A 12,293-nucleotide genomic window follows, 5' to 3' on the forward strand; every position below is an offset into this window, starting at 1 on the left:
GGCGCGGAGAAAGGGGAAAACACAGGGAGGGGAGGCCCGCAGCGAGCGCGGGGGCCGGGCCCCAGCGACGCCCCCCAGGGCAGGGCAGGCGCGGCCGCCGCTACCTGCTCCACGGGCCTCGCCCGAGCCCAGCGGGCCGCGCGCCCACCACCTCATCCGGACGCCGCTCCCTCCGCCATCTTGAGAGGGGCGGGGAGAGGAAGGAGGAGGCAAAGTGCGGGGTGACGGGCAGCACCATCGCGAGGCTGCCCCGGGGGGGCGACTCCTCCCCCGCTCCCCGGGCCGGCGGTGGGCTGTGCCGGCCTGCGCGCTGCGCCCGTTGCCCTTGGTCTGGCCGCTGCGCGGGGCCCGGCGGCGGCGACAGGCGGTAACGGCTGGGGCCTGCGGTGGGAGGGGGCGGGGGGAGCCCGCACCGGTGGCGCCTCGGGGCGCTTTCCTGCGCCCGGCGGAGCCTCGCAGCTGGCGGGGCCCTGCGGCGAGCACCGGCGCGGCCGCCATGGCGGCTGGCTGAGGAGCGGCCCCGCCGCCCCCGGCCCCAGCGTGCCTCTTTCCAGCAGCGGCCCTGACACCGACGGCGGGGTTTGGGCCGGTCCTCGGAGCCGAGCGGCTGCCTGGGGTCTCAGACCTTCCCGCAAGGCACTAACGCGGGAGGTTTGGGCTGGCGAGGTTGGAGCAGGCTTTCTGGCTTTAACAAATGTATTTTCTTTCTTATCTGTCAATTCGTAAGTGCCTCCGAGGTTGGGCTTGCTGAGTTTTTGCTGATAATGGAACATCCTTCTGCAGCATTTGGTATTACGAATGCGTGTGTTATGTTTTGCAGGAGAGCGAACTTCTGTACTTTTAGATTTATTTTAGTGGGTAAATTATTTTGTTTGTAGATTGTTTCGTTAATATTTCACCAATGATATTTAAAAGAGGCTACTCCTCTCCTGCTTCAGGATAAAATTCTATTTCCCAGCACCACAGAGTTAGTTACGATTGTTTCTGAGAGTCCTGTGTTTGGATTTGAGAACAGCGTGCATCTTGCATGAAGTGTTTAATGACCCTCATGCGTTTATTATTCCATAGTAGGATCCTAGTATGAGAGATTAAAGGCACTAGGTATGTAGCAGTTTCCATGTTCGGATGTAGCAGTAACTCTTCTCCTTACACTTCTCTTTCTAGCAGTCATGGTGAATTTCATCCAAGCTGTGCGTGATCACTGGGTTCACATCCTTGTTCCCCTAGGATTTGTGATTGGATGTTATTTGGACAGAATGAATGATGAAAAGCTGTCAGCCTTCAGGAACAAGAGCTTACTGTATAGAAGGTTTGCTTATGATACCTTTTTATAATATATATGTTCAGTTATTTTGCAAAGTAGATTTTAAAAGTGCTTCTCTGTTCTTCTTGAGAGTCTTAAGTATATATATTTAAAAAAAAAAGTAATGCTGTCAAAATATTAAGGGGAAGAAAGCCATAAAAGTATCAGCCAACCTTCATTAAGGGTTTTGGGTAACAAATGCTTACTGAAAATCTGGGCTTTAGGGCCCATCTTAGTGCTGTTAGTCATGAAAAAAGTATATGCAATTCTGCCTGTTTGACCTCTTAGTTGAAATAATTGATTTAAAGTAACTATTTTTTGGTAAATATTATTCTTGGAAGCAAGATAAACAAATGCAAGAATTAGTAGACATTAAGACACTTTGATTTGTATCTAAGTAGACTTACTAAAAGGATGCACTACATGAGCTCAAAAATATAAAGTAAATGGAAGCTTAATATGCAGATAAATAAGAAACTCATGTTGCTAGGAAAAAATCCTCAAAACCAAATAAAATTTAACCATTTACTGTCATTATACATCACCCTTTACAGTGTAATTAACATGGAATGATATTAACTTAGTTGTCACCACATAGGAATTGTTACCATCTAGCACTGTTCCTTTTAAAATAAAAGTAACAGTCTGCAGTGCTACTAATGAAAAAGAATCTTGAAGGATTGAAGTAAAAATACCACTTCAAACATTACTGTAAACTGTACTTCTGAGGAGACTATTTAAGATGGCTTTTTGTATACATTAGACCTGGAGAAAGTGTGTGAAAAGGGGAGGACCTCCAAACCACTCTTCTTCTCCTCTTCCCTTCCCTTAAGTTCTTCTGAAAATGTTTTTGAGCCCTCCTTTTTAGCTGTGTTTGGATACCATGCAGAGCTCACTTAAATGCAGAATACCAGAGCTCTGACAAACTTCACCTAACAGAATAATGTTGAATGTGATAACTGGGGGGGGGGGGAGGCACAGGGATCAGAGCTATAAAACATATTTTAATGTAAAAGTAACTTATTAAGCTAGGGAAGTAGTCTATAGGTATGAATTTACTTGTTCTCCATGTCCTTGATGATTCTACAGGTGGGAAAATGCAACCTCTTGCATTTTATTATTTGTGTATTGAAAATGGAAAGTGATTTTTTTCAGCTTCTAATTAGTTTTCCATTTTATTGAACTAATTGATTTGAAATCAAATAATTTGAAAAAAGAAGGTATTTTCACATTGGTAGAAAAGGCTTTAGCTTTCCAAAGCTTGTTAATTATATTAACAGCAGTCAAATACTTAGCCATGAAATGCACAAACCTTATCTTGGCTCTGTCTAACACTTCAGCAGAAGCAAGTAGCGCTCAAATTTTTCCTTTAATTTTAACCTTTTCAATGGATTATAGCAAAATTATGTCTTAAGTTTAAAACTATGACAACATATATTAGCATGTAAATACTTTCATAAATTTGTTATTTAAATAATTTTTTTTAATTAACCCAGCCTCTGTATTTTAAATGTTTAATGTTAGCAACTGCTGTGTCTTTACTGAGGATATAACTATACCCCATTGTGTGTGAGCTTGCTGGCTCACTTCTCGGGGAGAATTGAGATAACTTAATGTGCTGCTTCATCTAAATCAGTTCTCTTAAATCTGTTCAAGACTGTAGAGAAAAAAAACATGCTGCATAGTTACTAATTCTAGTCTATCACAGGTTGGAAGAAAAGTAGGAATGTTGGTATATATGGTTTGCAAGTGGCTTTTTTTACTTTGGTGTCACATGGGCTAATTTTGAGTAAGAAAGTAAGGTAACAGCACTGTTCATGCCACTGTTAGATTAGCACTTTTCTCACTGCAGTTAGTGGTTAAGTTGCACAGGCATTTCAGTATTTTGCTAAAACTTTCTCTGGTTTTACACCTAATTTCGTTCCTATTAAAGTAATGATATTTTCTATTCAAAAGAAGTAGGGCTCTGTTATTCAAAAAGTTTATTAACTTATTAAGGGTTAGCTGTTCAGTGCCCCCACTTAAACTAATTGAAGTGGACTCAATCTTTGGAAGCTTTGGAAAGAGAAAGAGAACATTTGTACATATTGAAAAATTTTTAACTGACAATACTTTGAAAGAAAGTCAGATTTATTCATTATGCTTATTATAAATCTCAATCAAGGTTTCTATAACAATTAAAACTTACATCAAGGTCTTCTATCATAATTAAAACTTATATTTATTAGTAATTATTCTACAGAAATTATCCTTATTTTATTCTCCTGTCTTTCTTTTTCCTTTCCACGCAGAGAATTGAAACCTGGTGAAGAAACTACATGGAAATAGAAGCTGTTGATGAAATGGAAAATATCTTCACTTGATTAATCAACTTATATAACAAGTTCAAAGAACAGGATTATGGTTTTTATTCTTGAGAGAACATATAAGGCTAAAGAAAGAAACACCTACGATTCAACTCTGCTAGTTTAATTTTCAGTCTTCCCTTTTTGAAGGATAATTACGTGACTAGTAAATGTCCTGTTCAGAAACATTTGTCCCCAGAAGTCGTACTCTGGAAGAGGGAGGAAGACTTATGTAATAAAGAAAAACTATGGAAAAAGCATTTATGTTGTTATTAATCTGTATGGTGTGAAATTATTTGTAGTTCATAGCAAGACAGTGTTTAAGGGAATGTTTAATGTACATCCAAAATGTGGCGGAGAATGTGTTTATATATTTTTAATTGAATCTGAACCGTTTTCTCTTTAGATTTCCTCTTTAGACACGTTTCTTTGGGATGTCAGCAGTGACGATACTGTAGCTTTGTGATAGTGCATGAGAACAGGAGAGTGAAAAGGATTGACAGACGGTAAGACACAGCAGTGAAACTGACTTCTCTGTGTAATTTCTAAATTTCTAAACCAAGGGAAATACAGAAAACAGCTTTCCAGTGAGTGGGGAATTTGGGGGGATGTTGGATTCGTGCCGCTGGCGGCGCGGCCCTGCAGGGCCTCCCGGGCGGCAGGGGGCGCCCCCGCGGCGGGCAGCGCTCCGGGCGGGGGGCGGGGGAGGTCCGCGCGGATTGGCTGCGGCGGGTCGCCCGGTAAAGTGGGGTTTGATTGGCTGCGGCGGGTCACGTGAGGCGGAGGGTGCTGGGCGTTGACAATAAACATGGAGTCTATCTTCCACGAGCGGGTGAGCGAGGGGCTGCGGGAGGGGAAGGTCCGCTCCTTGCGGGGCCGTGCCTGCCCGCCCGCCCGCCCGGGGGCTGGTGTAGGGGGAGTCGCGGTGTCGCCGGGCCGGGCCGGGCCGGGCGTACTCTCTCCGCGGRGCTGTGCGGGGTGGCGGGCGGGCCGGCGGGTCTCCGCGCCCGGCGCTGTCTCCGGCGCAGCCCGCGGCCCCCGGGCGCGCTTTGCCCGGGCGCTGCGCCGCGCTGCCCGCCCCGGCAGCCCTGGGGCGGCGGCTCGGCTCCCTCTGCCTCGGGGAGAGCTGCGGCCCGGCTCGGCCCTGCGAGGTCTGCCGGCTCGGTGGGAAAAGGAAATGTTACGCTGGAGATCAAAGAAGGCCGGGGTTGAGGCTCGGCGCTTCCACTGGCATAGTGACTTCCCTTCTTGGGCTTTTAAAAATAGACCTCAGCTTGGGGAAAGCGCAGGCTAAAGCTGTTTCTGTCCCTTGAGAGTGAGCGAGCTTGTGTGGCTGAGCAGCGAGTGCGATGGTGGGCAGCGGCAGGCGGGACTGTTCTGGCTCTTCCTGTTTTCTGTCTCCTCTTCATCTAGCCTGGTTTGGTTTGGCTTGTCTGATAAGTAGGGAAAGGGAGCGCTGTTAAGGAAATCCTAATTCAGGCACAGCGCTTCTGTGCGCTAAACAGTGTTTCCGTTTTGGAGAAGAACTGCTTCTATTAACTCTTGTGACTTATCTAGGCTCCCAAATAACAACTATTTGTGTCTCAGTGCTGTTAGGGTACTATTGTCTTTTTCATGTGCTTTGCCGATGTCTCAGCATCTTTATCGTGTTAAGATTAATACTAGTTCTTGTACACTGTTCTCAAGCAATTTAGCTGAATAATTATAAAAGAAACTGAAACTCATATAATCTGAGGAGTGTTTTCTCAAACTGGATTTGGATAGCAGAGCTTTGCAAGCGCTTGTGGTGCTAAACAGCTGTTGCTCAGAGGATAAGTGTTGGATTTTGGTCATTACAGCCTGTGCTACAGTGACCTTGACTTCCAGTCCAGATTTGAAAATAATGAGTTCAAAATAAGTGTACCTTTCTCTCGTGTAGTCTAACCTGTCACATGAGGAGATAGTAACTTAAAGTATTTCTGAGCAAATTGCTTTGTTGTTTTGGAATAATAAAACTCTGCCAAGGTTAAAAAGACAGAGCATAATACAGTCAAAGTTACAAACTAATTGCCATTTATAGTTGCTGCAGATTCTTATTGTGGGGTGGGTTTTTTTGTTTGTTTTAATGTTCTTGAGACATCTTCAATGTGACATAACTATGCTTTAGTAAGTTAGTTGTGCAGTTATTAAGGTGCATGACTGCCTGTTTAAAAAATACTTGGTATTCAAATTTATCTTCTTTTGTTGCAATTATTCTAAGGAAAATTTGACTCAACTGCTATGTCTTTTTTTTTCCTTAGATGGTGTTTTTTTCTCTCAAGGGCACTATTTCAGTTCCTGACAAGATATTCAGAATGTTGAATGTATGTGTGCATCACTTGTACACCTTGGATGTTCCAATTAAAAATCTGAGGCATGAAAAAAATGGCACTCCTAAAGGAAATAGGAATACCTTTAACAAAACAAAGACCTAAGCAATGTGATATTTTTTTCACAGGAGAATGGCAAATGCCCAGAGTAGGCCTCCTCCAGGCTTTAGAGCCACTATCTTAAAATTCTACCCTTGCTTTGATAAGATACAAGTGGTTGAAAACACTGAAAGCAGGGCAGCAGTTTTATATCAAGATAGGTTCCAGCAAGGAGATTTCAGATTATGGAAAGATGTGGTGTTCTCCACACAAAAAAAAAATGAACTTTTCTTACAATCTGTAAGATGAGTTTTCTTTTCTGCATTTACCCTTAATATGTACAAGTCGCGCATATGAAAATTAATGTTATGTTGTTTTAAGTTAAAACTTTTTCTGTACAAATATAGAAATGCCATGTCAGTGAAACTGATGTTTAAACACTGCCGTACAACTCATTTTCAAAGACCGTAATCTCTCTTTGTTCCTAAATCAGTTTCGTATTGTTTTGGTGGAGAAATCTGTGATTCTTGAGCAGGTTCCTCTGCTTTTGTTGTGTCATATGACCAGCAGCAGGGATGTGGGCCTGGGACTGGTGGACAGTCTGGAGTATCTTGCTGTGGGAGAACACGAGCTAGGGGGACTGTGGAGAAGGAGGTTTCTGAATTCCTTTGGACCCCAGCTGTACAGCCCGTCCAGCCTTAACTCATTGCTTAGTTGGGTGATGAAGCCCTAGGAAAATTTTGTAATCTGGGGTAAAGGAAATTTTTGAGATTCTTGCTTTACGGAATGAACCATGGCAGATTTGTACATATGGTTTGAATGAGGCTGTCATAAAAGTTTAAAGAATATTCCTCCAAGGCATGCTGTTGTATTTTGGGGTGTGGGTGATTTTGTTTTGTTTTTGTTTGTTTGGGGTTTTTGTTTTTGCTTTTATTCTTCAAAGGGTGTGTACATTAGAGTTCTTAATAAAAATAGGGAGCATTGATTGAAATGGCAAAGATGAAACCTGGATTTCAAAACTGATATTAATTTTATCTTGCACTTGTAGTTTAGTTATTTCTTTAGCCAATGAAAATCAATTTTTTTTAAGTTTTTCTTTTTTTTTTAGCAAGACAGCATTTTATCTGCACTAATTATGAGAATGAAAGAGCTTGATATACATTCATTCAGTTTAGTTATTTTTTTACTCTTATTATGCTACAAAATGATAACTGTCATTCCTAATTTATTGAGTTTTAATTTAGGTTGATAGTCTAAAAATGATATATTACATTTGTGTTATCTCCAGTGTGCTGGATACATAACAAAGTATCTAAAATGTTCTACATTTAAATAGTTTATCAACAAAAGATAGTTTCATTGTTTAAGCTGAATTTTTTTTTCCCCTCATTATCTTTCCCTTAATTTTAGAATCAGTAGGTTTTAGCTTCTTTTACATAGTTTCTATTCATAAACTTGATGTGGAAAGCAAGCTTTACTGCTCTTTCAGCTTCTAATCATTTTCTCAGCAGTAAATGAACTGGTTATAACCTGAGCTGGGCAAGTAACCTGAAATGAAAGAAATAAAAGTATACATCTACAGAATCTAAAACTCTTCAAAATGTTAATGGCCTGCTTTTCTTTAGCAGCATATGGAGATCAGATTGCTGATAGTCACACCTGGCATGGAAGAAAAGTTTAATGGAACACGAGTATGTGTTACAGAGAATGTTTGTCACTGGGAATTAGAGATCGAAAATGTTTCATTTTCCTGTGGTGGTTGTTTTGAAGAGGACAGAATCTGTTGTCCTGAAGTCCTTATGTGATTTAGTCAAGCCATAGGCAATTTTTACATTGCTTTCTAAAATAGCAGTTTTATTTGGAATTTATTTCCCTTGAGGAAATATAGTAGTATGTGGGGAGATGGTCTGTTAAATTGATGGCTTTTTTGTGTGTATTCTAAAGCTTTCAGAGTAATACATCTGAAGAAAATATTGTATTGGGGGAAAGAGGGGAGTTTGCCAGAATAGAATGGTTGAAGCATTTTACAGAGCAAAACATTAAAATGGCGTTTGTGTATTTTTGTTTTGTTTTCCAACGTTAGCAAGAAGGCTCACTGTGTGCTCAGCACTGTCTGAATAACTTGCTACAAGGGGAATATTTTAGTCCTGTTGAGTTATCCTCTATTGCACAGCAGCTGGATGAGGAAGAAAGAATGAGAATGGCAGAGGGAGGAGTGTCTAGTGAAGAATACAGAACATTTTTACAGGTAAAATCTTTTAAATTTCAGGTTGCTTGATATTTGTGTCCCTGAAATATAATATTGTGTAGCACACACCTGACATTTTTGCATGGTTATAGAAGGCTTATTTCCCAGGACTAAAACTTCTTAAATTTATAGCCCTTTTTGTTCAGTCATCTCAGATTTGGCATTTTTGAAGTTTGCTATAAAGCTTTACAGTAATTCTATAAAAGACACATTATCTCCATCTTACAGGTAGGGAGGTCAGGCATGGCAAGAAGGTTGAGAGATTTGCCTCTTGTCACAGAGTAAGCCAGTGGCAGAGATGGGAACAGAAGTTCCAATGCCTGTCTCTCCTCTAAGCACTGAGCATTTCTAATTTAAAGGTTTGAGTTTTTCATTAATAAGCATATTTGGGCATTGTAATCAGCCTCACAGAATAGGATGCATTTAGTTGTTGCTTTAAGTGTGTGCAGTTTTCTTTATTCTTAAGGTTGATTTTTTGCTGACCTTTTATGCTTACATCACTTTTTTTCCCCCTTTTCTCTCTCCCAACCTCACATTGAGCAGCAGCCTTCTGTAAATATGGATGATAGTGGATTCTTCTCAATTCAAGTAAGCATGGCTGTATACTGTGACAATTTTTTCTTTATATATGTTCTCTTTAACATAATTTGAATGCCATCAGCCTTTTCACCTGGCTGGGAAGGGATGGATTTCTAAATCTTCAGAGTGTTTATCATTAAAAGCAGTGGCTTACAGTTCTTTATGGGCCCTTAAAGACTTAAAGAAATATGGACCCCTGAATTGTGAAATCACACCTGCTGGCAACAAACTTGCTTTCTTGGTTGCTTCTTATAATTACTTCAAGGCAGACCTTGGCTTCTATAAGCTGCAGGTGAAAAAACACGGCTGAGATTTTTCTCAGACTATAGAGCCCTTGGCAGTGGTTACAGAGTTAGCACTGTGATCTGCAGAAAGGGAAAAGCTGCAAATATCTGTGTTCCAGTTCACCTCCTGTTATCCTACTTCTTTACCCCATCACTGCTTTACTCAGTATTATTGCAGAAAAAATTTTAAAGAGTTACAGTCAAAGAGTTTTACCTTTTATTTTTGAATTTGCTGATTACCTTTTAAAATGACATTGAAATTTCCTAAAATGGTAGGAAACTCCCTATTTAAAGAAGTCATAAGATTTGGTCAAAGCGCGTAAACTCTAATAATGTCCAGGGTTTTGTTACACTACAGTTTGCAGCATAGTAGAAACAAACTTCAGATTCTTCAATTTGATCTGAAAGTCTTGATGGACATCTTTTTAAAATGGACTACAATAGTCAACCTAAAAAAATATTAGCAGTAAACCGGTCTTGAGGGGATGACTTTGTTTTGGGCGGGTGAGGGAGAGGGCACAATGGAACACTAAGCGCAGAGGGAGAAAAACGTGTGAAGTGTCTGTGAGAGGTGAAGTTACAACTTTGTCTGGGAGACTAAGTTTTTTTAACACCTCTGTTGAATAGTTTTGTAACTTCCCCTCAGAAGTGGTATGTGTGTTATGTTGAATGTAGATTCGTGACAGTTGAATAATGTTTTGAATAATGTGATTCTGAGGTTTCCTTTTTTATAGTAGTGCTTTAAAATCAGTTTTATGAAAACAGTATTTTTTTTATAGTAGCTAAAATGATTGTGTTGCTTAAACTGGTTTGACTCAAGAAAAGTGCTGTTTTGACAGGTTATAAGCAATGCCTTGAAAGTTTGGGGTTTAGAGCTAATCCTCTTCAACAGCCCAGAGTATCAGAGGCTTGGGATCGACCCGATGTAAGACCTTTTTTTAGCACTCTGCTTTCATTTTACAGAAAAATAATGCTGAAAATCTGTTCTAACTCTGTTTCTTTAAAATAACTATTTCAAGCCCTGTTACATTCTGATATTTAGTTTTTATCCTCTCTGCCTTCAATTTTTTTTGTCTTTTGGGGGTGTACATGAGCATCTGTCCTCTGTGCCTTCATGACATCTCAGTATCTGTGGTATCACAGGCATACTGAGATTTCAGTAATGTCAACATTACAAAAAAGACAACTTCCTACATATTCTAAGTTATAAAAACAGTATGAATACTCTGTACCATCAACAGTTGTCTTAATTCTAGTGTTTAAATTAGTGGTAGCAAAGAATTTAAACTTTATTATGCACTCCAATATTAGTGTATTTAATTTTATCTATACCTTTTGTTTTTCTTTTTACAGAAATGAAAAATCATTTATTTGTAATTATAAGGAACACTGGTTTACAGTTCGAAAGTTAGGAAAACAGGTGACATTGTTTTTTTTTTATTTAAAAATTGACTTCAGAGTGGGGGTGGAAAAAATGGTTGCAATAAGACCATGTGTTGGCCTTTTCCAGGCTTTTGCTGAAATTTGCTTTAGTAGTATCCCATTAAAAAAAAAAAAAAAAGTTGAGTAAATTTTTGTTATCACAAAGATACCAGGCAGATTTTTGAGTGTTAGTCTGGGGAAAGATCCTATGATCTATCCCCAATGAACCTGTGTCGTCTAGGAAACTGCAGCTCAAGTAGAGTCTGTGTAATGTCTAAGTTTTCCTTTCTTTCCCACATGAAATAGTGGACAAATTCATACATGTGTTGGGAAGAAAATCTTAGGCATGGTTTAGGATCCCTGTGGCATGCAGGCTTATTTTAATGCACTAAATTTTTGACCCTGTAAAAAATAAGTTGCCAGTAGTGTTTTGCTCTTTCAGATGTCCAGTAGGTATAAGGAAAAGTTCATTTAATGTATTAGAACTTTTAATATGTAGGATTGCCAATATTTAAGAGTATTCATAGGGATAAGGTTGGAAGAAAGTAGAAGCACAACTTTCCACTACTTCAGAAAACTTTCTGAAGTAATTGCATTAGAAATAGCAGATAGAATTACTGAAGGTAAGGGGTGGCTGTACAGATATATGGTGCATATATCATTACTCAACAGTTACACCCATTTATCTTTTAACACCCAGTGCAGTGTTTATTTCAGTAGCCAGTCATTGTTCTGGATCGTACTCCATAAGCTTTCATACAACATAAGTGGGGTTTTTCTTTATTATAATAAAGTTATAGAAAACACTCATGAAATCAACTTGTAGATTCTACAGTAGTGGACAGGAGTCAGTTTAGCTGTTCAGTCCATTTTACAAGTGGTGGTCACCTATGTTGTTATCCAGATTAAAAAAAATACAACTTGTGAATAAACAAACTCTCTGCCTTGATCCCTAATAGGGCACTGCAGTGTCCTCATGTTTCTGTTTTTAAAAGGTGGATGGAACACTAAAGTCTTCTAGGAAACCTTCTTAGAAAATTAAAATTAAAGCAGAAGCTGGTTTGGCAGCTCTGGAGAATTCATGCTAGAAACAATTATTCAAGCTAACAAAAGGGTTAAAAATTTGTTATGTTGCAGTTAGCTTTAATTAGAACTGATAGCTGGGAAGGTTATGGGATATTACTGGCTCTTCTGGTTTAGTTTCAAAGTATGTCTGATAATTTTTTTTTTAAGCGTTTTGCTTATAAATATGGGGAAGATTCCTTGTTATATGTACAACCTTGTAGGCTGGAACTTTGTGAGGTGTCATTCTAGCCTAAAACTTCATGTTGGAGCGGGGGTGTCTCTTTCTTGCAAATATGGTATGTAGCCACATGAAAACAATATGAGGTGTCTGTTATCTAGAGACCAATGAGAAAAGATAGAGACAAAACAGACTGGCTTAGTGATTGACCCAATTCTCTTCTGTTACATTTATAGCAAATCTTCCTCTTCCTCGTTCCCTTTTAAATGTTTGGCTGTAATCTGTCCATCATACTTGCATACATAAGTTTTTAATTCTCCTTCCCCACTTCAACACTCTTGGTGTTCTTACCTTTTTCTAGCGATAAGAGGTTTTTCTTGAGTGAGAATATGAGTGAATGACAGAATGGTAGACAGTCACTTACCTATATTCCAGGTGAATTACAGTATGGGCCTGACTGCAAGTGTATGAATACATATGAT

The 12,293-nt window shown here is 39.8% G+C and overlaps 3 protein-coding genes across 21 annotated transcripts in view; 2 read left to right on the forward strand and 1 right to left on the reverse strand.

The window, feature by feature from the left end:
* The window catches only part of CPSF2 (cleavage and polyadenylation specific factor 2), a 17,042-nt gene extending 16,778 nt beyond the window's left edge, over positions 1–264 (reverse strand). For both annotated transcript variants that reach the window (XM_026079337.1, XM_026079335.1), the window contains exon 1: positions 105–264. In XM_026079337.1, coding sequence (XP_025935122.1) covers positions 105–238 — 134 coding nt within the window. In that variant the 5' untranslated portion in view covers positions 239–264. The remainder of the gene's footprint in view (positions 1–104) is intronic.
* A 10-nt stretch (positions 265–274) lies between these two features.
* On the forward strand, positions 275–3,908 carry NDUFB1 (NADH:ubiquinone oxidoreductase subunit B1). 4 transcript variants are annotated; one of them, XM_026079356.1, is made up of 3 exons: positions 275–367; positions 1,165–1,309; positions 3,595–3,908. In XM_026079356.1, exons 2-3 carry the CDS (start codon positions 1,170–1,172, stop codon positions 3,629–3,631), a joined length of 177 nt encoding a protein of 58 aa, XP_025935141.1. In that variant the 5' UTR covers positions 275–367; positions 1,165–1,169; the 3' UTR covers positions 3,632–3,908. The 4 variants fall into 4 exon arrangements, with proteins under 4 accessions (XP_025935141.1, XP_025935142.1, XP_025935143.1 ...); XM_026079357.1 differs by having other exon boundaries at positions 283–367; positions 1,168–1,309; XM_026079358.1 differs by lacking the exon at positions 275–367 and adding an exon at positions 544–666.
* A 93-nt stretch (positions 3,909–4,001) lies between these two features.
* The window catches only part of ATXN3 (ataxin 3), an 18,725-nt gene continuing 10,433 nt past the window's right edge, over positions 4,002–12,293 (forward strand). For 2 of the 15 annotated variants that reach the window (XM_026079354.1, XM_026079352.1), the window contains exon 1: positions 9,986–10,071. Coding sequence is in view for 11 of the 15 variants with exons in the window: in XM_026079339.1 (XP_025935124.1) it covers positions 5,928–5,990; positions 7,661–7,726; positions 8,119–8,283; positions 8,827–8,871; positions 9,986–10,071; positions 10,500–10,566 (492 nt within the window). In the remaining 4 variants the exon portion in view is untranslated. Of the gene's footprint in view, positions 4,155–4,408; positions 4,481–4,783; positions 4,884–4,958; positions 5,066–5,927; positions 5,991–7,660; positions 7,727–8,118; positions 8,284–8,826; positions 8,872–9,985; positions 10,072–10,499; positions 10,567–12,293 lie in introns of those variants that run through there. The other 13 variants (XM_026079339.1, XM_026079342.1, XM_026079343.1 and 10 more) reach the window with 13 other exon arrangements.

This window comes from Apteryx rowi, unplaced genomic scaffold, assembly GCF_003343035.1.
Source record: "Apteryx rowi isolate R43461 unplaced genomic scaffold, aptRow1 scaffold_5, whole genome shotgun sequence".
Lineage (NCBI taxonomy): Eukaryota > Metazoa > Chordata > Aves > Apterygiformes > Apterygidae > Apteryx > Apteryx rowi.